The sequence below is a fragment of the Boleophthalmus pectinirostris genome, unplaced genomic scaffold, assembly GCF_026225935.1.
Source record: "Boleophthalmus pectinirostris isolate CB_2022bp ecotype Guang Dong unplaced genomic scaffold, ASM2622593v1 HiC_scaffold_10, whole genome shotgun sequence".
NCBI classification, from domain to species: domain Eukaryota; kingdom Metazoa; phylum Chordata; class Actinopteri; order Gobiiformes; family Gobiidae; genus Boleophthalmus; species Boleophthalmus pectinirostris.
This window is the reverse complement of record NW_026570971.1, coordinates 8,416,190-8,443,390: the sequence shown is the minus strand read 5'-3', so window position 1 is coordinate 8,443,390 and position 27,201 is coordinate 8,416,190. Positions and strand designations below refer to the sequence as shown.

The window sequence follows — 27,201 nt, the reverse complement described above, 5'->3', positions numbered from 1 at the left end:
AGTAGTTTCACTGGTGGAATGCACATCGATTGTGTTGCGACAGTGCTCTGAGCAAGAGGAGGGGGGATTCGACTTAGACTTAAACTTAGGCTACGTTCAGACTGACAGATTGACAGAGTGACTTAACGCTCAATTCGGATTTTTTTGTGAAATCCGATGTTTTTGCGAGGTCGTTCACATTTCCAATTAAATGTGACTTGTATGTGACTCCAGTGTGAACATTAAACGGTCCGAAAGTGTCCCACATGTGCACTGGAGACACGACGACGTCAACCGCCGTGAGCGTGCTCTGTGTTTACAGAAGTTGTCCAAACATTGAGGCGAGCTTTGAGCACCTGGAGATTTTAAAGTTCCTCTTGTACCGGAGCCAGAACATGAACAACTTACTTATTGTAAGGAGGAGATTGAGAAGGAGAAGGACAAGGTTTTTGGCCTTGGCATTTTGTGGTTCAGTCCGTTGAAAGGAACATGTGGATGTGGAAACGTAGCCAAGAGTGGTGAGTGGCGATGTGATTCACTTCAGTGACACGGAGTTCATTAACAATTTCCGCCTACTTCAGCGCAGAATAGTGATGTTTGTGGCTTGTTGATAACGTGTAGGTGGATGAATGCGCTTTGGCCGTTCAGACTGAAGTCACATGTCAAAAGATAAGATATGTATGGGTTTTAGGAGCACATATCGAAGTGGTCTGAGTCGCATTTGAAAAAATCGAATCTGTGTCATTCAGACTGTCATTAAAAGATCAGATACAGGTCACATGGAGGCCAAAAAATCAGATTTGGGTCACTTCAGGCTGCAGTCTGAACGTAGCCTTAGACAGATTGAAAGCGTCAAAAACAAAATTGAAATGAATTAAAGTAACATGGTGAGCGAAATATGTTAACAATAATACCCCTTAAGTGTAAACCTCCTCTTTTATCAAATGATTTAAGTCGTCTTCTCTAAGCACAAAAAAAATGTCTCATTTTGCCTCTTTTTTTTTCGTCATAGATAAAACATGTCAGGAGTGTTATGCAGTTTTGAAGCTCATAAACCATCGTCTCTGTCTACAGTCAAATTGTGTTGAAAAGACAAATGCACAGCTCTGTCTGCACGGCTTTCCAAGATGGTGTAATTATTTTTATGATCATTTTGCACATTTTTGAACAGTGTATGATTTTATAAAACAATTGGGAGTTTGAGTTCTGATCCTTCATGGCCCCTGCTGCTGATTTTGGCGCTCCGTCAGTAAACATTTCTATCCCTGTGAGCTGACTGTCTTGTCCGTTCCTGGAAACATAGGATTGTGTACTTGACCCTGCATACCCCTGCTTTCTTATCTACTTTGCTGCGGCTTAACTTCTGACCCTCTGAGGCTCCTGTACTTTGAGTTTTGACACATTCATGTTACGTCCTGTCAGCTGAATACTCTTTACAGACCTCTGAAATACAGTTACTGATTATTTAACTTACTTGTGCTGTTATTTAAGGTCCTATGAGCTTTTAGTCGTGTTATCATGTTGTTACCTCCTCAAAAACAGACCTGGAGCTGCTTTTTTGTGATGTGATGTGGCAATACAGGAAGGGCTCTACTGTGCTTTTAAACTCCAGAATACATCTTCACTAGAATTTGTTTGCCAATCTCTAAATGTAAAAAGTAGCTGTTAACCAAAACTGCCTCTTCGTGATATCACAAGGTGGAGCAGAGCTTTTTGTGTAAAGATTTACCGATATATCACTTGCGCAAATACATCTCCACGTTGCAAAAAAGCTTGGTTAAAATTTAAGAAATAAACGCTTAAATCGATCAGAAAATGACTTAAAAGTAGTGAAATTATCTGTCAATGCAGCAAGATAATTTTACTTGACAAGTTATCTTAAAATAAACAACCTCTAGACTAGAATTAAGCGTCTCAGAACTAGTAAGTAGATAATAAATCTGGAAAAAAAACAACAAAAAAAACAAGATGAACAACCTGATTTTAAAATCTTGGCCAGATCAGAGAAATTTTTAGTGCAGCAGTGGCTGATGTTTTGTTTGGCCTAATTAGAAGCCTGAATATGCATGAAAATACAAGCATAAAGTTTTATTTGAACATTTTAGTCCAAAGAGGGTTCACCAAATGTGATTATATATCAGCCCAAAATTACGGTGGAGATCATCGGCCATCGGTTCCTCTGGAGTCTAAACAGTGGCATGGCAGTGTCAGTTTACCTCCTCAAACAACGGATAATGTGTCTATTTTTGATCATGTGTCTATTTTTGATTTCCTTTTAAGTAAATTAATACTTTTAAACATTTTTACATTTTTTAACAAATCATCTGATGAGCCAACATGTCGGGGAGAAGAAACCAAGGGAATTCTATCTGTGAGCGCTGTCGGAACTATCAACAAGAAATTTATGAACTACAAGCACGGATATTTGCTTTAGAAACTGAAAAAGGACTTCATCAGACGCTACCAGTGACTTCCAGTGGTGAGCAACCTACAGTTACTTCCAGAGAAGGGGGTGAAAATTCTTTCAACTTAAACCTGAGTGATACTGTGTCTTTTCCAAAACTTGGTACAGACCAAAATGCTAAGCCAGCGCAGCGAGTGATAAAAGACAATGCTAATATCGTTATATCACCCACAATAAAGCTAACAAACAGATTTTCACCACTGTCACAGACTGATGTTAACGTACAAACGGATAATGTACTGTCATCACAAAACAAGAACAATAAAGTTGGCAAAAGAGTGCAGGCATACCGGGAATCTGTGCCAAACGTCAAGGTCAGAGATACGTTGCTGCTAGGAGACGGGGCTATCAGTGGTGTGAGTCACAGAAGAATCCTAACATGCTGCTACCCGACCTACACTGTTTCTGAGATAACAAAACTCCTGCCAAAAGTTTTGTCAACACACCAAGGGGTTAAACAGCTGATTGTGCATGTGGGTGCAGTGGACATCAGAATGGAACAGAGTGAAGTCTTGAAAAGGGATTTCACTAAATTATTCGAGGAGCTTAATAAAGTGGAGGTTAAGACATTTATCAGTGGACCTCTTCCCAACATAGACCTAAGGAACAGGAACAAATTTACCCGACTGTTTCAGCTGAACACGTGGCTGCTGAACGTGTGTGCGGCCAGAGGATTGCACTACATTGAGAACTTTGATCTTTTTTGGAAACGGAAGGACCTGTTTTGAGGGAAATGGCCCACACCTAAGCAGAGGTGGAGTGAGAGTGTTGACGGAAAACCTCCTCCACGCTCTGAGGCACCGGCCTGGACAGGGTCCTGTGCATCCAGTGAGAGAAAAGAGAAATGGGAGAAGCATCCCTGCTGCACCTAACAGAGAACCAGCCAACGAGTCAGCACCATTGACAGCACCACCACTGCCACAACCACAACCACTTCCCCCTTCCCCAGACAACAACTCAGCAGCATCACCACCTCCCCTCCCCGAGAACAAGTCAGCACAACCACCTCCCCCAGAGAACAAGTCAGCAGAACCACCTCCCCTCCCCAGAGAACAAGTCAGCAGAACCACCTCCCCCTCCCCCAGAAACAAGTCAGCAGAACCACCTCCCCCAGAGAACAAGTCAGCAGAACCACCTCCCCTCCCCCAGAGAACAAGTCAGCAGAACCACCTCCCCCTCCCCCAGAGAACAAGTCAGCAGAACCACCTCCCCCTCCCCCAGAGAACAAGTCAGCATCACCACCTTCCCCTCCCCCAGAGAATAAGTCAGCAGCACCACCTCCCCCAGAGAATGAGTCAGCTACACCACCACCACCTCCTCCAGCGCCACCAGCACACCCATCACCTCCGCTGCCCACAGACCAGCCTGGAGTCCCCATTGCTACATCTACTCCATCAACGGACTCTTCACTCTTCTTCTCCTCCCCACCTTCACCCATGGCACTGCCCAACCATCTAGAAAGCCTCATCAGATCGGGAATCAAGATGGTTCCTCTCACACCTAATATCAAGGGTTCTGACATCAACTATGTTGAACTCTCCCCCCATACAAAACTGTGTCTGTTTCACCACCAGAGACTCTCTCAGCTCTCCCCTCACCCAAACCTCCCCCTACTCCACCTCCTCGGCCCTCACCTGGTCCACCTCACCGGTCCCTCACCTGGTCACTTCACCCAAACTCTCCCCTGCTCGCCCTCCCCCGCCTTTCCCCAGAGCTGTTATCACCAAGAGCTAGGACGCACAGGGCCTCTGCTGTCCCAGGACATACAGTCATGATAAAGGTAATATCAGGCTGGGGCCCTGCGATGGAGCTATATCTCCAGTTACAACACGTAGACGGATTAAAAGAAGGACAGTTAGACTGTCTAATCAGAGAAATTTAGTTCACATTCCCTGTAAGAAGATAACATCCAGTCCTACTGAAACTAATCAGCAGAAACTTGCTGTGCTCAATGTCAGATCTTTATGTAACAAATCATTTCTAATTCATGATTTTTTATTTCTTCTTTTAATCTTGACTTTATGTTTTTAACTGAAACATGGCTTGACAAAAACACAGGTCATGCAGTGCTAGTGGAATCAACCCCTCCCAACTTCAAATTTGAATCTGAAACACGAGCAAATAAAAAGGGTGGAGGAGTGTGTGCATTTTTTAGAGATCATTTGGTTACACACAGGTTGTCATTTGGGGTGTTTTCATCATTTGAGTATGTTTCCTTCAAAATGGAGCTAAAACAATCACCGTCCATACTCTACATAGTCATATACAAACCTCCTCAGCACTGTCAAAGTTTTATTGATGATTTTACTGAGATGCTTTCAGTTGTTTGCACAGACTTTGATGGTTTAGTCATTACAGGTGATTTTAATGTACATGTGGATAATGTGTGTGACAAAAATGCCAAAGAGCTTAGTGTTGTCCTTGAAACTTTTGGTCTGACTCAGCATGTCAGTGAGCCCACTCACAACAGAGGACACACTCTGGACCTGCTCATTACAAAGGGTGTAAATATTTCAAATGTCAATGTGGTTGATGTTGCTCTGTCTGATCATTTCTGTGTCTTCTTTGACCTGTCTGTTATTCCCAAACCACCGGCTGCTCCTACAGTTGTTCGAAGGAGACACATAAATGATAACACAGGTGCACTGTTCATGGAAATGATACATTTTGAAATTGCCTCATGTTCTAATGTTGATGATGTGTTGAACTCTGTGACTTTGAGTGTTTTGAATGTTCTGGATGCCATCGCTCCGATAAAGGTTAAAGTGGTTTAAAGAGGCAAAAAGCTCCGTGGAGGAATGATGACTCAGTCAGAGCACAGAAAAGGGAGTGCCGGAAGGCTGAGCGGAAATGGCGCAAGTCAAACCTCCAGGTTCATTATGAGATTTACAGAGGAACAATGCATATGTACAACTACACTTTGAGTAAAACAAGAGAGAAGTATTTTTCGGACATTATTGGTAATTGCAGTAACAACTCTCGTGTCCTGTTTGCAACAGTGAACAGATTAACAAACCCTCCAGCTCCACTGCCACTAGAACTAATTTCCACATCTAAATGTAATGAGTTTGCAGTTTTCTTTAATGACAAAGTTCAGGGCATCAAAAATGCCATCAATTCCACAACACAAATAACAAGCATGCAGCCACAGAGACACTTAGAGCTGAATCACTTTGCACCTGTAACTGACAAAACTGTTTTAGAGATCGTTACCAGTCTGAGTTCATCTACTTGCTGCCTGGACATGTTACCCACTAGATTTCTAAAGTCCGTCCTCAACAGTTTACTTTCACCACTCACTCACACATAGTTAACATGTCACTTCAATCTGGAACATTCCCAAACGCGTTGAAAACTGCGGTCATTAAGCCTCTCCTAAAGAAGAGCAGTCTTGATGCCACAGTACTGAACAATTTCCGACCCATCTCAAATCTGCCGTTTTTTGGCAAAGTCCTTGAAAAAGCTGTTTACCAACAGCTTACGAACTTTCTCCAAATGAACAACTCCTTTGATGTTTTCCAGTCAGGTTTTAGAGCCCACCACAGCACTGAGACTGCTCTTATCAAGGTGACAAATGACATCCGCCTGAACACTGATGCAGGCAAAGTCTCAGTCTTGATCCTGTTAGATCTGAGTGCTGCTTTTGACACTGTCGATCATGGGATCCTCTTACAGAGACTAGAGGACTGGGTGGGCATCTCTGGTACTGTACTAAACTGGTTCAAGTCCTATCTAGAAGACAGGAAGTATTTTGTTGAAATTGGAAACTGTGTCTCAGATGACATGGCCCTGACCTGTGGGGTGCCTCAGGGGTCAATCCTGGGCCCCCTGTTGTTCAATCTCTACATGCTGCCATTAGGCCAGTTAATAAGCAGCAATAACGTGTCCGTACCACAATTATGCAGACGACACTCAGATCTACGTCTCTCTGGCAGCAGGAGACTATGGACCAGTGGAGTCACTTGGTCACTGCATCCAACAGATCAGTGTGTGGATGCAAAACAACTTTCTCCAGCTAAACTCTGACAAGACTGAAGTCATAGTCTTTGGTCCACAGAAACAAAGGGACAGTGTCAGCATCACCTCCAGTCTCTCTTTCTTTAAAACCTTCAAATCAGGCAAGAAATCTAGGGGTAATAATGGACTCAGACTTTAACTTTAACAGCCACATCAAATCAATAACATCTGCAGCCTTTTACCATCTAAAAAACATAGCAAAAATCAAAGGTTTACTGTCTAAATCAGACTTGGAGAAACTTATCCATGCGTTTGTCTCCAGTAGTAGGTTAGATACTGTAATGTTCTGCTCACTGGTCTCTCCAAACGAGCTGTGAGACGCTGCAGAACATCCAGAACATCCAGCTGCAGCTCGGGTCCTTACTCGAACTAGGAAGTACGAGCACATAAGTCCTGTGCTCAGGTCTCTGCACTGGCTCCTGTGCCTCAGAGAATAGACTTTAAAGCAGCTCTGCTTGTACAAGTCTCTCCATGGCCGAGCACCAAAGTACATCTGTGACATGTTAGTGTCATATGAACCATCTCACACTCTGAGGAGACCTCAGGGACCAAGCCTCCTGCTGGTGCCCAGAGTCACGACTAAACAAGGGGAGTCAGAGTTTCAGGTTCATGCAGCTAAAACCTGGAAACAGTCTGAACATGTGAGACAGACTCTTCTGTGACGCTGTTTAAATCCAGGACTCAAAACATTTCTGTTTAACTGTGCATATAACTGAAAGGTTTTCATTCCGCACTCTTCTCTCCAATTTATGTCTCTCTTTTTTAATTTTAATCTTCATGATTATTTATGTTTTGATTTGTTTTTATTATGATTTTAATGTATTTCTTATTCTGTAAAGCACTTTGAATTACTTTGTGTACGAATTGTGCTATACAAATAAACTTGCCTTGCCTTGCAGTGGCTAATGGCCTGCTCATGAAAAATCCATATTGGTCAATCTCTGATTTTGACCTTTGGGGGTTACTCAAAACATGTGTGAATGGAACAAAACACAACTCCAGGTATGTTTTTGAGGAGGTAATAACATTCTACCGTGGTTTAAAGCTCACAAGAGTCCATTTTGCGTAATAGCCAGGCTGGTGCAACCTAGTGCCTCCATTTAATTTAATTTCTCTCCAGCGACAAGCTCAGGAATCGGAATACTCTAGACATCTGCAAGAACCCCGGAAGTTGTAGACCGCGGACCGGCCAATCAGAGAAGAGCTGAACCAACACAAGTTGCGATAGCAGACTGCATACGCTATCCTCCTTTGGACTTCCTTTGTCAAATACAAACTTCGCATTTTTTATTGCACCTTTATTTCACAAGTTCACCTCGCAGAAACAACAATGATCACTGACAGACATGTTCACTCTCTGCTTTGTTTGCTGTTGTGCCGGCAAATACTTGGACACCACTGAGTGTTCCGGCACATACGATCAAAAAGCAGCGATTGGTTAAATAAAAAAACAAATCCTAATGCTGCGAGGTCAGACGGTTTCCACAAAGTGAAACTGGCGGATGAATCAGGCTATCATATCACAAAACCGATAGACGTTTGGAAACATGCAGATGACGACTTCCTTTGGGCTCTGTTGGCGATAGTAACTGACAAAATCTGGGAAATCAGAGGAAAAAGGCCTGATTTTCTTCGTCTAGATGTTACTGTATTTTTTCTTTTTTTCCTTTTATAATCATCTATTAATGTGTGCTCTATAATTCATCTAAACACTTTCTGGTAAGCGTGAATAGAGTGTATACAGGACCTTTAAGAGATGCTGAATGTGCATGGACTTTAAAAAACAAATAAGAATGCAGCACTTAGTGGAAAAAAAATCTGTTTTAAATGAGTGCCACTGCCCTTTCATACTCTCTTTACAGTCTGTGCTGCTGCAACCTTGAGTCTCGATCACTTTTCAAAATATTCTCGCTGTTTATTCAAAACAGACAAGGATTTATGGTGTTTCACGTTCATATCTGAGCTGAGTTGTGAGCGCGCCGTATATATACTGCAGGTTTACAGCTTATTCTTTTGTACAGAAACGATAAATTACGATGTCTCCTCGCCGTGCAACTTTTTATGATGGATTGTCGAAACTTTGAGAACAATGACAGCAGTTTTAACCATGATATAACACCTACTGTCTATTAAAGGGCCCATATTACGCTGTTTTCTGATCCACGTTATAGATACGGGCGACAGTAGCTCAGTTTGTAGATGTTTGTCCACTGATCTGAAGGCTGGTGGTTCAAATCCCACTCTCGGACATAAATTTGTTGTCCTAATGTGAATGTCCTATTCACATAAAAAAAAACTTACTAGATCTGGTTCCGTCCTGGTTTAGATCTGGTGTAGTCCTCCTGGTTCAGTCTTGGGATTTGTCCTGGTTTAGTCCTGGCTCACTTCTGGTTTAGACCTGATTTAGACCTGCTTCAGTCCTGGTTTAGACCTGGTTGACTCCTGGTTCAGTCCTGGTTTAGTCCTGGCTCAGTCCTGATTTAAACCTGATTTAAACCTGGTTTAGACCTGGTTTAGACCTGGTTTAGATCTGGTTTAGACCTGGTTCAGTCCTGGTTTAGACCTGGTTTAGACCTGCTTTAGTCCTGGTTCAGTCCTGGTTTAGTCCTGGTTCAGTCCTGGTTTAGACCTGGTTTTGACCTGGTTTAATCCTGTTTCAGTCCTGGTTCAGTCTTCGTTTAGACCTGGTTTAGACCTAGTTTAGACCTGGTTTAGACCTGGTTTAGTCCTGGTTTAGTCCTGGTTCAGTCCTGGTTTAGTCCCGGTTCAGTCCTGGTTTAGTCCCGGTTCAGTCCTGGTTTAGACCTGGTTCAGTCCTGGTTTAGACCTGGTTCAGTCTTAGTTCATTTCTGGTTCAGTCCTGGTTTAGTTCTGTTTTAGTCTTGTTTTAGTCCTGGTTCAGTCCTTGTGCGGTGCAAAAATCCGGCATCTCGTTCGATGTTTCTTCTGCCTGTGAAGTGAAAACGTGTTTTTCACAGTCGAGTCGCGTCTGTGAATTCGTGTTTGTACTGAAGAATTCTTGACGTCGTAACTTTTCAATTCGTATTCTGATGGATAAAATACACGCAACACATTTTATGTACGACTGGACTCATACGAGAGTTTACGAATATTTATTTTATGCTCAACTACAGACAAATATGCACGGATTTCCCAAATATGCACAGGAATATTTCTGAAAGCTTTCTTACTCCATAGTTTTCTGTTTGGGAGAAGAACTGAGCGTAAATCTGCAGGGTTTGTGATGTTTGTGATGAGGAAACATGTCTGCGTACACTGGTGTATGAATGTGTGTGAGAATATATGAGTTCCTTGCTGTAAAAACATTTGAGCGCCTTGAAGGTGGAAAAGCTCTATATAAAAATGTGAACGTTAACCATTTTGATTTATGAACTTTCTTCAATCATTGTGGGTTTTTGGGAGATAGACGGCTATGGGCTGCTCTCTTTCATCCCCTTTAGTCTTTTCACTGCAAAATTGAATCAAAACAGAGACTTACAATTCCCAGCCCCCCCTCATGAGCCAAGTCAGCCCCCCTGCAGTGCCACTTTAGGCACCCCTGCTCTGGTGTAATCTTCCAAAAAAAGTTAAAGTGATGTTTCTGCACTTTTGCGGTTAAAGGGCCGATATTTCTTGCATTTTATATTGTTTTCTCGTCACAAACAGACCCGGAGTTGAGTTTTGTTTCATTCGCACATCTTCAACACATAAACTCTGCAAAAACTGCATATTTACGCTGAGTTCTTCTCCCAAACAGAAAACACTGTTCCACCTTGTGTTGTCATACTCCATACTCTAACTCCGTACACCTTCACTACCATTATTTAGTTTTTTTGGGGGGGTGAATGTGAGCCTCCTCTTAGAGTACGTAAAGACAACCGAGCCTCCTCCTCGCCCAAAATCCCCCCTTTGCATCTTTTGTGTTCCTGCAATAATGAGTTTCGTTAACAACTGATAATATATATTTTTTTAAATATTGTATTTTCATATTTTTTTAAAAAGTGCATTCATAAAGTTTTTTGGAACAACAAATAATTTCCAACTTCATGCAGGCCTAAGTGAGGCGACTTTTTACATCACTGAACAAAAGCAGGACTATTATCAAGATTAAAGCAGCTCTAAAGCAGCTCTAAAAGCAGGTCTAAAAGGTCTAAACAAAAGCTAAAGTCTCTAAACAGCAGGTCTAAAGCAGCTAAAGGTCTAAAAGTCTAAAGCAGGTCTAAAGCAGGACTAAACCAGGTCTAAACCAGGTCTAAACAGTCTAAACCAGGTCTAACCAGGTCTAACAGGTCTAAAACAGGTCTAAAACAGTCTAAAACAGGACTAAACCAGGATTAAACCAGGATTAATGTTGGACTTGAGAGAGAGGGAGAACCCTGAGCCCGTGGAGCAGGGAGTCTGCAAAGCGCGATCGGACGACAGCTGCGCTTAGCCCCGTGGGGCACAGAGCTCTGTGCCGGTCCTTTCACCCGCAGTCACCGGATGGTCTAGGTGGGTGCACCTCCAGGCCCATCCCGACACTCAGTGCTGGTTCAGTCCTGGTTTAGTCCTTCTGGTTCAGTCCTGGGATCAGTCCTAGTTTAGACCGCATGTGTCGCGTGCCTCACCGCTGATTTGGATAAATTCAGCAGTGGAATTTCACATTTCTACTGAACTAAAGGTAAAAGGAGCTGTTCATTTGAAAAGTACCGCTTCATCACATCACACAGTGGAACAGATCATTTTTAGCTTTGGAGATGTAGACAAACTAATAATGCAGGATTACTCAGAAATGTGTGAATGAAACAAAACACAACTCTAGGTATTTTCTGATGAAACAACAATGTTCTAACATGGCTAAAAGTAGGGGTGGGCGATATATCGATATTTTAAATATATCGAGAGTTTTTAAACTCGATATGAATTCTGACATATCGTATATATCGATATAATGCTTAGATTCAATTCTGATTTCGCCACTTCGCTTGTTTACCTCTCTCTCGTCGCCTTCGCCTCCGCCTCCCTGATCGTTTTGCCTTCGCTTTTCCACCATTTCCAGACAAAACCACCAGCAGCAGCACATCCTCATATTCCACCGAGTCGCTTCCTTTAGTCCAAAAGAAGCTGAACGGGTTGAGCTGCGTGAGTGAGAAGTGCGCTGTTTATGCAAATGAGCCATGAGCTTAAGTTTCGTTTCTGTAAAATGTAAACACACGTGCGCAAAACTGCATTAAACACATTATTATCGCAAACAGGCTGATGTGGCTCTAGAGTCGTTATGTTTTATATATTGTAAAGTTTAGCAATGTAAAGTTTATTTTTGCAGAAGATTTTAATTAATAATCTGCTGCAGTGTCACTTGTACAACAGTGTTTGGAGACGTTGGGTTTGATCTGCAGTGGATTGTGGGATTAAACCTCAGCTCCTTACTGCTGGATAATAACATGGATCTATTGAAATAAGAAACATCCTGAGCTTCTTCTGCTAAAGGAGCTCATGGTTCTGGTTCTGGTTTGGATAACAGAGTTAATGCAAAGATGAGCTTGTGTTGAGTTGTTTTATTTATTAATGAAAAATGATTAAATATGTATTATTTCTTTTATTTTACAGTTAAATTATTATTTATGTAATTAGTTTTTTTTTGTAATCTTAAATGTTCCTATATAAATAAATAAAAGACCTTGTGGAACTGGCAGATTTGTTTTTGCAGTTTTCAGTTTTAGGGGGTTAATTCTTGAACATATATCGAGATATATATCGTATATCGAGATATAGCAAAATATATCGAGATATATTTTTTGATCCATATCGCCCAGCCCTAGCTAAAAGCATATAAAAGGTAATTATGCATAATATAGGACCTTTTTACATAGAAATACAGAAATAAAAAAAACACAAAATCTTCAGTTAACTCTCTCACTTCTTCTGCTGTTGTCCCATATAAATCCTTATAATCTAAATAACATTTTGGTCAGACATGCAGATGCCTGTTAGAAGAGTTTGTGTCTCCATCCGTCTCTGCAACAGTCTTTCCCCAGCGTCTTCTCCCATAGCAGGACCCTATCAGTGATTATAATGTTGTAACATGGCCTGTTCTTGATTAGACCTCCTCTGTCTCGCGGCGGCCGGCTGTTTAATATGCACCAGAGCACATGGAGACGTCTGGGTGTTTGATTAGCTCTGGTTTAAAGGGCTTATATTCTGCTACTCTGGCATTTAGAGCTTTGTTAACGAATGCAAAATGGACTTTTTTTTTTGTTCCCTCATCAAAAACATACCTGAAGCTGTGTTTTCATTGATCCGTTAATCCCAAGTTGTTTTCTCTGAGGACTCGGAAACGCTCTGTCTGCATTTTGTCTGCTTTGTTGTGTCATAGATAAAACTCCAGACTTCTACGCAGTTTTTAAGTCCATAAGCCATCACCAGATTTTGATACTAAGGAATGAGCTCAATAGAAATTCCGATATCACAATGATAGTATGTTTTTAAGCAATAGAATATGATTTTCAATATTAAATGGTAGTACTTTTTCTATTCCCATGTGGTCTTATTAGGGCTGGGCATTCTTAATTCAATTGATTGATTTTTTCAATTAATTATGAACATTTGTATATTAAAATGATCATCATTATTATTACTATTACTAATCTGCATGAATAAACTTAACTTTACAACATATAAACCATAAAAACTCTAGAGCGGCATCAGCTCATTTGACATTATAATGTGTTCAATGCAGCTTTGACACCTTTGTTTACATTTTACAGAAACGAAACTTAAAACCGCATGGCTCATTTGCATAAATTGTAAGCGGTGAAAAAACCTGCTTTCCTTGTGCACTGATGCGGTTCAACTTCTGTCGGACTAAAGGACACGACTGTCTGGAGCGGCCACTAGTCGGTCTTGAGTAGGAATGTAACAATATTCAAATCTCTCAGTACGATATTTTCACAGTATACATCTCACAGTACGATATTTATTGAGATATTTTCTGAAGGCCAACAAAAATCATCCCGAGTTTGCAGTGAACATTTTGTATGTGGAGCTCCATCAAAGCAAAATCCCGATCCATCGCTCTACCTTGGTTACGAATTTAAAAAGTCAACACCAAAGTGAAAGGGACCAGTGTTCACCAAGAAACACCTTCCACTGCAAAGAGACCAAGACGTGATGTTGCTGTAAAACCACAAGAACAAGAAAGTGCAGCTCAGTCTGTTTGTCTTCTGCACTTTTCGATTAACAAATGGGATTTTGCGTTGATGGCGCTCCACATAAAAAATGTTCGCTGCAAACTCAGGATGATTTCTTAGGCAGTCAAATTTTACTTTTTCATCCTTCCTGTGTATCAGCACTGCCCATCGCCTTCACCTTTCACTATTTTTCAATTCGGTTGGGAAGAGAAACAGTTTGAACAGAGGTTTGCAGTCACACAGATCTGATTCCCTTTTGCAGTTATGGAGTTCGCAAACTTCCAAAGCCCATTTCTCGAGCCGTTTTCCACTATTAGGGCACCGAACAACCACACAATTACGATATCCAAATCCCAAAACTAAAATATGACGATATCAGAACCAGAAACAAAAGTGATATGTTTCAAAAGACTAGAAAAGACTGGCTTTGTCAATAGAAGCATCCCACTGGGAAAACAAACATGGCAATTTGGAAAATCCTTCCCAGTATGCATTGCGCGATGACTGGAAGTCCGAAATATCGTGATGCATCTATACTTTCATGATATATATCTCACAGTACGATATTTATTGTGATATTTTGTGGGCAAACAACAAAAGTGTGAATATGCTTCTTTTTCCTTTTAAAATGCCTTGACAAGACTTAATCCAAAGAACTAAGACAAAAGTGCTTAGAACTGTTATTTCTTCTTGTAGTCTGCACTGAAATGGAGCAAAAGATCATGGTTTATGTAGTTCCCTCAGTCTTTTTTTTTAGCTATTGCTGCACCATAACTCTTAATTTAAGCAAAGAGACTTGTAATTCAATATATTGTGATGGTCCACGATATTATTGTGAGAACTTTGACGATATTTCTGTTATTGTTACATCCCTAGTCTTGAGCCTTATCCAGTTTTTCCTCATAGATCCATGGAATGACACAAAACACATTCTAATATGGCGTAAACCTCACAAGAGTCCGTGTTGTGCAATATAGGACCTTTAACTTGACCCTCGACCTCATAAAAAAAGACTCCGGCGTCTCTTTCTCGCTTGTACCGTTCTCCGTATGCAAAGCTCCTAACATAACAAATAACCCTCACTTCTAGCTGACCGATGGAACACATTGTAAAGCGTCGCACAACTCCGCTTCCTGATTTCCGAAATGACACAATAGCCAGAGGAAGCCCGTCGTCCCAGGACGCGATAATGTGGACGTTGATATCTCTAAAGTGTTTGCGCAGATGAACGGTGCCCTCTGAACTGTAAACAGGTGCGGGAGGTTAGAATATGAGGGGAAAGGGGGGTTGAGTTGTGGCAGAGTGGTTAGCCTCATGACCGGGGCACGCTGAGGACACGCTAACGTCACCGCGCAGTGTAATGGAGCAGATCCGGCGTGCTAATATTACAGCCTGAGGTAATGCTTTCCTCATGCTAACAATGGGATGGAACCACACATGTTGGAGTGGCGTGTAGCTCCAAGTCCCCCGTGGAAAAAGGCCCACTGATAGTAATACAAGACGATGTTTTCTATCCGTTTACAAACTGCACGATAGATTTGTTTTTGAGACGCAAAATGTTACTTTAAGGTCCAATATTACGCAAAATCGACTCTTGGGAGCTTTAAATCATATCGGAATACTGTTACCTCCTCAAAAACAGACCTGGAGTTGGGTTTTGTTTCATTCACACATGTCTGTCTACATCTCCAGAGCTCAAAATGCTCTGTTCCACCTTGTGATGTCATGTAGTGGTAGTTTTCAAGCTTGCAATCACTTCTATCGTTTACCTTTAGTTGAGTAGAGATTGACAATTCTAGAGCTGAAATTATTCAGTATTGTAATGTAGGTGTATGGAGTTTAAAAACACAGTGGAGCACTTCCTGTATTACCGAATGACATCACAAGGTGGAACAGAGTGTTGTAGAGAGTTCGAGAGAAGAGCTCAGCCTAAATATGCAGGGTTCTCACACAGAAAACAACTCCAAGTCTGTTTTTGATGAGGAAACATTAAAACATAGATCAGAAAAAAGAGTAATACGGGCCCTTTAAAGCTCCAGTATGTAACCTTTTAGCTGAAAAATACTTACTTAAATAAAATGTTGTTGTTTTTTCTTCATTTTGATTGCACAGAAAAGCATGCATCCTTACTGCGAGTGGGCTTTCCCACAAACCTGACTCATGTTTGGCCTAGAGGAGGGCCTTCTCCTGCTTGTTTCTATAGAAATCAGCCGGCTTCACTTTGTGGAAACCGTCTGAACTCGCAGCATTAGGATTCATTCTCGCCACGGTAGGCGGGTACTTTTTTTTATTTAACCAATTGCTGCTATTTGGTCATGACGTATGTAATGTGTCAAATTCTGTTGGAAGAAGGTCAATAACATCTTTCCGCTTGATAAAATTCACCAAAATTCTCTAAATCATCGATCTTGGGAATCGTTGCCAACACAGAATGTCTGTCTTCATCTACATCCATCTCGACCTCTTTGCTTACTTTTGTGCTGTACCACAAAAGGGACCCAGACAGGTGCTTGAGTTTGACATCATGGCTTCACAGCTCTTCACTAAATGGCCGGTGCGCGGTCTACAACGTCCGGTGTTCTTGCAAATCGTCTAATGTATTCTGATTCCTTACCTAGTCGCTGGAGAGAAATGAAATTGAGCGGAGGCACTAGGCAGCCTGGCACTAGGCGTATTCCACATTATGAAATATAATGTATTTACTCCACGGAGAATGTTCTGAAATATGGTTGTAACTTTCAATTGCCGTAGAATCATGCAGGTGATGTGCCACCTCCAGAAAGTTAAAAATAAGCTGGGGCGACAGTAGCTCAGTCGGAACGTTTGTCCACTGATCCGAAGGTTGGACATAAACAGCTCTCGACATAAACATCATTGGTTGAACAGTCAAATCCACTGACCCACAGGTTGGCCACAGATGTATGCTGTCGTTGCGTCCTTGGGCAAGACACTACTCGTCACTGTCTGCGTACTCTGGTGTGTGAGTGTGTGAATGGGTGAGTGGTGCCTTGTTGTAAAGCTTTTTGAGAGCCTTGAAGTTGAAAAAAGCGCTTTATAAAAATGTGACCATTTAGTTGTTGCTTTAAAGGTGGCCACAGTTGACATTGGCCTTGATTTTTTTTTTAAGGTCCTGTTTTATGCAGATTGTCTCTTGTAAGCTTTTAGTCATGTTAGAATGTTGTTACCTCCTCAAAAACAGACCTGAAGTTGTGTTTTTTTCATTCACACAAAAATTATTATTAGTCTGTTCATATCTCCAAAGCTGCTGTGCTGTGCTAATGCTCTGTTCCACCTTGTGATGTCATGAAGCAGTAGCTTTCAAGTTAATTGCTCCTTTCACCTTTTCAGTAGTTCAGTAGAGATGAACAATTCCAGGGCTGAAATTATCCAAATGATTCTAGTGAAATCTAGATTTGAGAAAAGAACTCAGCCTAAATATGCAGGGTTTGTGTGTTAAACTTGTGGTGTGAATTTCATGAAGATTGTGCTTTTATTAACTACTTTTTTATATCTACTTGAGTAATATTATTTTAAAGTGACAGTACTTTTTTACGATCATTTTCACTTACGCGTCCCACCTAACCAGTCCTGAAGTTTTCCTGTTTTTCCTGTCTCACCTCTCCCATATTTCAGTTCCATCTGTTTGTACGAGTGATTGTTGTTGGCTGCAGATGTGAGGAGCTCATTGTTTGCAGTTCTTTCTGTTAGCGCCCACAGGCAGATGCATTCCTCCTCTGACCTGAGGTGTGGACAGACAGGGGCTGGACACAGGCTAACAAGGAGCTTATTCAGTTTCAATCACAATTTGACCCCATTATTGAACATAATGTCGTAATGTGCCATGTTAAAGGTGTAATATGTTCATTTTCGGTACAGTATAGGAACAAAATGCAAAAAAAACATTTGCTTGTTGTTTATTTGTGTGTTCATTGTAAACAGTAAACAAAACTTTTCAAAAAGTTAAGCACAGCCCTAATACTTCCAGTATAAGTTTCACTCAACCTTCATGTTTATGGCCAGTTGTCAGTTGAGATTTCATGCTGGCAAAAGTGAGGACCAGGGCGTGACGACCGTAGAAGGAGGATTTATGTGGTTCGGAGGGACGTTGTCAAGGCAGCCGCCCTAACTATAAAGCGCTGCGGGAAATGCTGCCACCCCAATCACGGACGAGTTCCTCGTGAATATTGAAGAGCTGAGCCTTCCCTGCAGCTGCACATGTAGTGTCAGAATGTAAACACACAAATTGCGCGAATTCACTCGTGCACTGCCCTGCACCGAACCAAACGTCCTGTACTGAAATGGTTCAGCATGAATACATGTACCATTACACCCCTAATATGTAGTATGTCTATGATTATTGTTTCTCTCTTGGCATAAACTGGGTGTTGTTTTGCCGGTTCTACCGCTGGCTGCAGGTGGTTCATGGAAAAGAGGAGGATTGAGGAGGAAGAGGAAATGCTTTTATGCTCGTATTTACGGTGAATGTTTGTTTGTGTTTCCATAGTAACCAACAAGAAGCCGGCGCACCTGTCCATCACCAAAGTGAAGCAGTTCCCGGGGTCGTCGTCCTTCGTCAAGAGGTCGCAGTGGACCATAGACCAGCTGAGACAGGTCAACGGGATAGATGCCAATAAAGTATGCCCCCTATTTTTCATCATGGGTATTACATCTATTACACACACCTTTTACTCTGTTTTACTCTGCCCATATGCAAAATCCGAAAAATGCTCTAGGGTGGACTTTTAGCTTTTTAGTTGGTGCCCGGCAGGTTGAAAAAGTGATTTTGGTGTTTAGTGGCCCTTTAAAGTGCCTATAACAGGTATATTTCAGATTTAACTAAAAATGTTATAATTCCTTTCTGGATTTGGTAAATTTTTTAGGTTTCAATTTTAATTTACTGTTTTCGTCGTATCTCAGGACTGTCCGGAGTTCGACCTGTTGTTCGACACGGCCTTTGACCAGTGGGTCGCCAGTTCCTCCGGAGAGAAGTGCACGTTTATCCAGATCCTCCACCACACCTGCCAACGCTACTGCTCCGCCCGCAAGCCCGACTTCCTCAACTGCCAGGCCAAGCTGCTGGGAGGTAAGGCTTGGATGTGCTCCCCGCTCTGGAGGTTCTCAACGGGTGGTGCTAGGATCAAAACTGGGCCATATGCAAATCGAACACACCAGCTTCTACATTATGCTTTTTTCAGTCTGTATTTAGTAGAGATGTAATGATATCCAAATCTCACGATACAATATTTTCACGATAAGATTTAAAAGTGCTTAATAACAGACTGGACTGAACAGAAACAGAGCAAAGGATCATGGTCTATGTAGTTCTCTCTGTTTTTTTAGTTGCTGCTGCACCATAACAATAAATTTAAGCAAAGAAACTTGTAATTCGGCATATTGTAGGTTCAATTTCTGCTCAGACCAGTTTCTCGTTTGAGTAAATTTACCAGAATAACGAAATAAACAAATTACAAACTTTCTTCATTTAATTTTAGTTGTAAAAAGTAGAAATTTGTTTACAATAACCAAAAATAGAGCCTCAATATGGGGAAAATGGTCCTGCTTGATCTTAACCATCCTCACAGTTGAGAACCACCACCTCAGACTGTATGTTTTATGACTTTAAAGGTGCACTGTGTAACATTTCTAGTGGAAGCTATGGTGTCTCCAAGTAGATAATAATGTTTGTCTACAATGTTCTTCCAATACTTTTTCCAGTCATAAATAATAGTCCAGTGAATGTGTCAGAAACCTTCTCAGGAGAACTCATCCTTTCAAAATAAAACACATTATTCTAGAAAAATATGACAATTATTTCAACACAAATAACACAAAATTATGATTTCAAACAAAGGCTTCAAAATGAGCACCACTGAGACTAACTCAGAACTAATCCTGGACTACACCAGGACTTAACCAAGTCTAAACCAGTTCTAAACTGGACTCAAACAAGGACTAACTCAGTGTGAATACAGCTTTAGAGCCAGCAGGAACTAAACTAGGATTAAATACATTTTAATATATTATGATTCACCACAAAAGGATTTCCCAGTTCAGAAGACAAAACCAGGTCTAAACCCAAACTTAACCAGAACTAACCCAAGTCTAAACCCAGTCTAAACCACAAGGGTGTAGGTTTGGTCTCAGCATTGGTGTAGACATTATCAACTAAACCTGAAAATAAGTTACTTGCACTTAGTTGTAGGTTGCTTTAGCGGATTTATAGCAGATTTCCCTTTACTTGTTGGTGATGAGATATTTGTGAGGTAATGTCCAAACATTTTTCCATGGAATATTGTCAGAGTCCGGCAGCGAGTCGGGCTCCGTTTAGGTGCTCTTTTTCCGCGGCGACTTATTATAAGACAAATTTAATTGAAGTTGAAGCCAAGTAAGTTCCTTTTGAAAAGTTTTTCAAAGTTTCGTGCGCAGCGTCTTCACTCATGCCTGCTCAAGCCGACATTTTCAGGTGCTGGCCCTGTCCTGCCGCTTCACCTGCCGCCTAATGACATCACTCTGTTGCAGCCAATGAAACAGCGGCAGGCGTAACCCTGTCGTCATCTCACTGAATACATCTCAGAACGTCTAATAAACAAAATGTGTTAAATTAATACTATTGAGTTTGGAAAAATATCAGAATAAATTAAAATTTTTGTTCATTAAAATAAGATGGCAAATATTGTTAGGGACTATTTTGTCTTCCCCAAATATTGGTTGTGACATGTCCCCACCGTCCCTATGCAAACCTACGCCCTTGCTAAACCAGGTCTAACCCCGGTCTAAACCAGGTCTCACTGGAGCCCACGAAACCTCTCGCTCCCCTCCCAAAGCCTGGTATTTTGAAAAAGTAGCAAAAAAGAGCAAGAGCCTGGTGTCAAATAAAACATAATTATAAATGTAAAAGTACAAGTCATAGGAAGACAGTGCAACAGTGATTACCACCAGAAATGTTACACGGGAGCACCTTTAAACCACACCACGCTTTTAGATTCTCAGCCCTCTTTCTGTACTTCACCAGGTTTGTCTTCTGTTACGGTGTCTCTAATAAAAAGTCCCTTGTTTGTCCCCGTGTCCGAGCTGTGTCCTCCTGTAACACGGCGGCGTCTGTCTCGGTTGGATAATTCATGTCTCCACAGCAGCACCTGGCCTCTGTGTAAATGCATGTGCCTCTGCCGCGCTGGAAACCCAATGAAACGTCCACTCGGGTTTATCACGCACACGTCAAATTCAATAAGTCCCTCCAACAGCGCACAGCGGCCCCAGGGTCTCCGGTCAAAACCCCTCTCTGTCAACTCATGTCGCGGTTACTTAATACTAACTTTTACATTTTTATCATGATTTATGGACTGAAAAAGAATGATGTAGTAGTAGTGGCAGTTGTAGTAGTTGTAGTAGTAGTGGCAGTTGTAGTAGTTGTAGTAGTTGTAGTAGTTGCAGTAGTAGTTGTAGCAGTTGTAGTAGTTGTAGTAGTAGTAGCAGTTGTAGTAGTTGTTGCAGTAGTAGTAGTAGTAGTATAGTTGTAGTAGTAGTAGTTGTAGTTGTAGTAGTTGTAGTAGTAGTAGCAGTTGTAGTAGTTGTAGTAGTTGTAGTAGTTGTAGTTGTAGTAGTTGTAGTAGTAGTAGCAGTAGTAGTTGTAGTAGTGTAGTAGTAGTTAGTAGTAGTAGTTGTAGTAGTTGTAGTAGTGTAGTAGTAGCAGTTGTAGTAGTTGTAGTAGTAGTAGCAGTTGTAGTAGTTGTAGTAGTAGTAGTAGTAGTAGTAGTAGTAGCAGTTGTAGTAGTAGTAGCAGTTGTAGTAGTTGTAGTAGTAGCAGTTGTAGTAGTTGTAGTAGTTGTAGTAGTAGTAGTAGCAGTTGTAGTAGTTGTAGTAGTAGTAGCAGTTGTAGTAGTTGTTGCAGTAGTAGTAGTAGTATAGTTGTAGTAGTAGTAGTAGTTGTAGTAGTTGTTGTAGTTGTTGTTGTTGTTGTAGTAGTAGCAGTTGTAGTAGTTGTAGTAGTAGTAGCAGTTGTAGTAGTTGTAGTAGTTGTTGCAGTAGTAGTAGTAGTTAGTAGTAGTTGTAGTAGTAGTAGTAGTAGCAGTTGTAGTAGTTGTAGTAGCAGTTGTAGTAGTTGTAGTAGTAGCAGTTGTAGTAGTTGTAGTAGTAGCAGTTGTAGTAGTTGTAGTAGTAGCAGTTGTAGTAGTGTAGTAGTTGTAGTAGTAGCAGTTGTAGTAGTTGTAGTAGTAGTTGTAGTAGTTTTGTAGTAGTAGTAGCAGTTGTAGTAGTTGTAGTAGTAGTAGCAGTTGTAGTAGTTGTAGTAGTAGTAGTAGTTGTAGTAGTTGTTGTAGTAGTAGCAGTTGTAGTAGTTGTAGTAGTAGTAGTAGTTGTAGTTAGTAGTAGTAGTAGTAGTAGTTGTAGTAGTAGTAGTAGTAGTAGTTGTTGTAGTAGTTGTAGTAGTAGCAGTAGTAGTTGTAGTAGTAGTAGCAGTTGTAGTAGTTGTAGTAGTTGTTGCAGTAGTAGTAGTAGTATAGTTGTAGTAGTAGTAGTAGTAGTTGTTGTAGTTGTAGCAGTTGTAGTAGTAGTAGTAGTTGTAGTAGTTGTAGTAGTAGTAGCAGTTGTAGTAGTTGTTGCAGTAGTAGTAGTAGTATAGTTGTAGTAGTAGTAGTTGTAGTAGTTGTAGTAGTAGTAGCAGTTGTAGTAGTTGTAGTAGTTGTAGTAGTAGTAGTTGTAGTAGTTGTTGTAGTAGTTGTAGTAGTAGTAGTAGTAGTAGCAGTTAGTAGTAGTAGTAGTGTAGTTGTAGTTGTAGTAGTTGTAGTAGTTGTAGTAGCAGTTGTAGTAGTAGTAGTAGTAGTAGTAGTAGTAGTAGTAGTAGTAGTAGTAGTTGTAGTAGTAGTAGTAGTTGTAGTAGTTGTTGTAGTTGTTGTAGTTGTTGTTGTAGTTGTTGTGTAGTAGTTGTAGTAGTAGTAGTAGTAGTAGTAGTAGTAGTAGTAGTGTAGTAGTAGTAGTGGCGACTGTGACTTGGTGGCGCTCTAGTCTCAAGTTCACGTTGTTGTGTCGTAGTGCAAGACACTTCACCCTCTCATGCTGGGGTTTGGCACAGGGTTGTGGGTTGGAGATAGTGGGAGCCTAATAGTGCAACATAAATGCACCATAAATCCTATAGAAACCTTTCCTGTCTCTGTATAATAAGTTTAAGGATACACATGGTCCATTCCCTGTAATATGATTATCCTAGAACACATTTCCATCCGCCCCATCAGTGGATCTGTGCCTGGTCAATGCTCTAATGTTTGTTTGTTTTTTCGTTTTGTTTTGTTTTGTTTTTTTTTACCTAATGGTATTGTCGAAAGCCACAATTTCAACCTTTCCAGTGTGATCCAGAATACTCCTGTAAAAATGCTTCAATACATTTAAAATCATCATACAAATTGCTGATTTTGGAGATCTGTATATATCGTGTGTGCAGTTTCTTTGCAGATTTGGGGTATTTTTATTGTAATATGCTTTTCACAGGTGTTAGCTGTGGAAGGTTGACTAAGAGGTTTTTATGGCCAATTATTGTTTCATTCTGTTATTTATCTGTTGCAGCTCAGGCCTCTTAATGATACTGGGCCTCATTCATGAAACGTTCTTGTGAACAAATTTGTACTTAAGGCCTTCTTACGAACATTTTTGACATTCACATCTTTTTCTTATCTGAAAATGTTCTTCTGGAAGAACAAACCCTACAAACAGTCAGAAGCACTCGTAAGAATAAAAACTCTACTGTTTTAGAATATTAATACTCAGATAAGGCAACAAAAATTGAAATTCCTCCATGATTGTAAGTTCTATATTTTCTTAAATTATTTTCTATAAACATATTACTATATGATCCAATGAGTGCGTATACATGCACATCAGTAACCCGGTTATTAGCCATACCCCGGTTATGTCAGTATTCGTGTTACTGTGTTTACATGCGCACTGAGAAACCGGGACACTCATATCCGCGTATACATGATCAAATGGAGTATCCCGGTTTCTTGACATAATCTTACAAATGCGCAGGCGCAAAAATTAACTTAAATCAATATCATAAACCAGGAAAAATACAAACCGTGAGCTCCTTTAGCATAAGAAGCTAAGGAGCTACGAGATCTCCCACAATCCACTGTGCAGATTCTTCATTAAAATCTTCTGCATAAATAAACTCAACTTTACAACATATAAACCATAAAGACTATAGAGCATCAGCCCGTTTGATCAGATAATTCAGCTGTGATCACATTTGTTTACGTTTTACAGAAACGAAACTTAAGACCGTAGGCTAATTAGCATAAACTGTTAGCGGCGATAAAAACAACTCGCTCCTTGCGCCGCTGATGTGATCAGTTTCTTTTGGACTAAATGACACGACTCTGTGGATTATGTGTGTTATTTCTGTGACAGAAGAGGCGCTAATGATGGTAAGTGTGTTTCGTACGTATAGAGTATAGGAGATAGTTCATGTTTTAGCTTTTCAGCGTCACACGAGTGCAGGTCGTACGAGTGCAGATTGTACGTGTGCAGGTTTAGCGCAGCTCTTTATTTTACAGTCATTTCATTCGTTTGGTCACTTTATTTATGTTGGTCAATTTATTTATGTCACTACTGTTGTGGTGAAAGGCTGGAAAGTGTCTTTTGGACGCATGCGACTCAACTTTATGTTGCAGTAACCGGGGTACTGCGTATACATGCCACAAGTATCCCGGTTACTATCGGAATAAACCAGCTACAGTAACCCGGTTTCTAATAACCGGGATCCTGCCATAACCGGGTTACTGAAACCGGGTTACTGCGTATACATGCACCATCAAGAAACCGGGATACTCAAAAAACCCGATCATAACCGGGTTATTGATGTGCATGTATACGCACTCAATGACATTTATGAGGAGTTGTATAGAGCATGTGTCTATTGGGGCTAACAGACTTTATACAGGCTGCAGTGAGTCTCAGTCTGTCCCAGCCCCAGTGCCTCCATATGTCACAGCCCTGAGCCTGGTCACCGCTGACTGACTCAACACCAACCAAATCTTCCTCCCTGAGTGTTCATGTGAGTCTGAACATTTGAAATCGCCGCTGAAGCTGTAAAACAGACTGTAGTCTGTAGACGTCCTCTACCTGACATCCTCCTCACTCTCTCCCTCGTGTTTTCACACATCATGTGTGACCATATTTGGAAGTTCGGAGGGCGTTTCTAACCAAATACATATTCATTTTGTATGTAAATGAAGGTAAATGAGCGTGGAGGTGTAATTGGGTGTTGGTGAATTCTGAGCAGCTGTCAGTTAAAAAGCAATTCGGCTGCTTAAGAACACTTTGTGAATCTGGGGCAGAGTTCTCTCAGCATCTTCTTAAAATGGGAGTTAAGAAAAAAATTTAAGAAAAGATTCATGAATGTCTATTTAAAAATATAAACAGAGATAATTGTTGTACTTTTGAGCAATAGAAACACTTGTAATGATTCTAAACAAAGCAATAACACCTCCATGGAGACAAGCAGGTAACAGACCCTCCTCAAGAAAAGTTGCGCAGTGCACCTTTAAATCTCTATGTGAATATATAACATGCCGCAAAATCAACAAAAAATCAACAAAATAGAAATACACAATCAGGAGTGAGACATATTGGGCGTTAGCATGCTGTTTTGTCGATACTATGACATTGACGCGGATCAGGTGGACGGATCTTGGCTAGCTCCCTCTTCACAAGGCTCTTAATCAGATATCGACCTGTTTACCTCCACACCTCATCTCCTCGCACCGTCACATGGATTATTCATATTTATTAGTCACCGACACAATCTCGGAACCATCTGCTCCATTTTATAGCGCACGTTATGCTTTCGGGACGCTTTAATTCTCTTTTTAAGCATGTTTTGGGCTTATTTTGGGGTAAGTATTTCACATTTTCTAACTCAACTTAAAGGATGAAGGGTCTGTCACCTGCTTGTTTCTATGGTTATGTCATTTCTCTGCCTGGAATGTTCCACAGTGTGACATTAAACAGATCTACCTTACATTTACTCAATTACAGGTGGTTTTATAGCTCAAAAATACTTAGAAACACAGGCATTCTGACTGTGAGCGGGGTCGCCTCTCCGCCACGTAACTTGGCCCTCCACCACAAAAGTTACACACCTTTCAGCACCTTGAAGCCCCTCCCTCTTTGTAAACCCGGTTCACATTTAGCCCGACTCCGGGGCCTCCCCTGGGCTTATGTGGGCCGCATATGATGCATTTGTGGAACAGTGTATACCTGGGAATTCTCAGCGTGGGTGGACTGAGGCTTGATTTGCATATGTAGCAGTTATTTGCAGAAGAATTGACAATGAATGTTGCAAGTCTTGGGTTTTTTATTCATTAAAGAACATAACAAAGAATCTACCAGTATACATACAAAAAGTAAAGGGCATATACCAGATTTTTCCATGCGCCCATATTACCGTATTTTTTGGACTATAAGTTGTTCCGGAGTATAAGTCGCACCAACCAAAAAATGCCTAATGAAGAAGAAAAAAAACATTTAAGTTGCACTGGACTATAAGTCGCACTTTTTGGGGGAAATGTATTTGATAAAATCAGGGACCAGGAATCGACATTTCATTTTGATTGTAACAACAATAGAATAAAGAACAACAGGCTAAACAGAAATCTGGTATGTTAATGTAACATATGAACAGTTATTCAGATAACTATGGGATAAACAACAGAACAGAACAAGTTTACCAAACTCTCCATCTCACTCCAAATCACTAAATCCATTGACATCTTTATCCTCTGTGTCACTTCTGAGCAACTTTGTTGTCTTGTGCTTCCAATGACTTCCAGAAAAGTTGCATGGTGCACCCGCCCGGTTGTCGTGAAGCTGTGTTCTCGATACCCATTTCAGCCCAATCCCTTACAAGTTTCTCACTCACTCCAAACTTTCTTTCTGCTGCTCGATTACCGTTTTCTGCAGAATATTTCACTACTTGCAGAAGGACAGTGGCTTTTTCTACAGGAGAAAATTGATACACAAGCCTAGAGTCTCTCATGGCTGTTAGATTGTTAAATTTTAATATATAAGTCGCACCAGAGTATAACTCGCAGAACCACCCGAACCATGAAAAAAAGTGTGACTTATAGTCCAAAAAATACGGTACGCCACTTTCTGATCTATGTTTTGATGTTGTTTTCTCATCACCAACAGACCTGGAGTTGTGTTTTGTTTCATTCTCACGTGGTTAACACACAAAACTTACATAATTTAGGCTTTTAAGGTCTTCTCTCAAACTGAAAACACCTTGTGATGTCACGTGGTAATACAGGAAGTGCTCCACTGTGTTTTGAAACTCCATACACCTTCACTAGAATCATTTGGATCATTTCAGCCCTGAAATTTCTGATCTCTTCTAAACAAAAGGGAAAAAGTAGCTGAAAACTTCCACTACAACTACTGCAAACTAATAATAAACATTTGTAAATGAAACAAAACTCCAGGTATAGTTTTTATGGAGGTAACACAATTATAACACGGTTTAAAGCTCACACGAGTCAATTTTGCGTAATATAACATCTTTAATGTCATCTTAGAAGTTTT

At 40.8% G+C, this 27,201-nt stretch overlaps 1 protein-coding gene across 1 annotated transcript in view; it reads left to right on the top strand.

The window, feature by feature from the left end:
• Nucleotides 1-27,201, top strand: part of stxbp6 (syntaxin binding protein 6 (amisyn)) — a 185,118-nt gene that overhangs the window by 120,842 nt on the left and 37,075 nt on the right. The window contains exons 3-4 of the mRNA XM_020920603.2: nucleotides 18,134-18,264; nucleotides 18,547-18,712. Coding sequence (XP_020776262.1) covers nucleotides 18,134-18,264; nucleotides 18,547-18,712 — 297 coding nt within the window. The remainder of the gene's footprint in view (nucleotides 1-18,133; nucleotides 18,265-18,546; nucleotides 18,713-27,201) is intronic.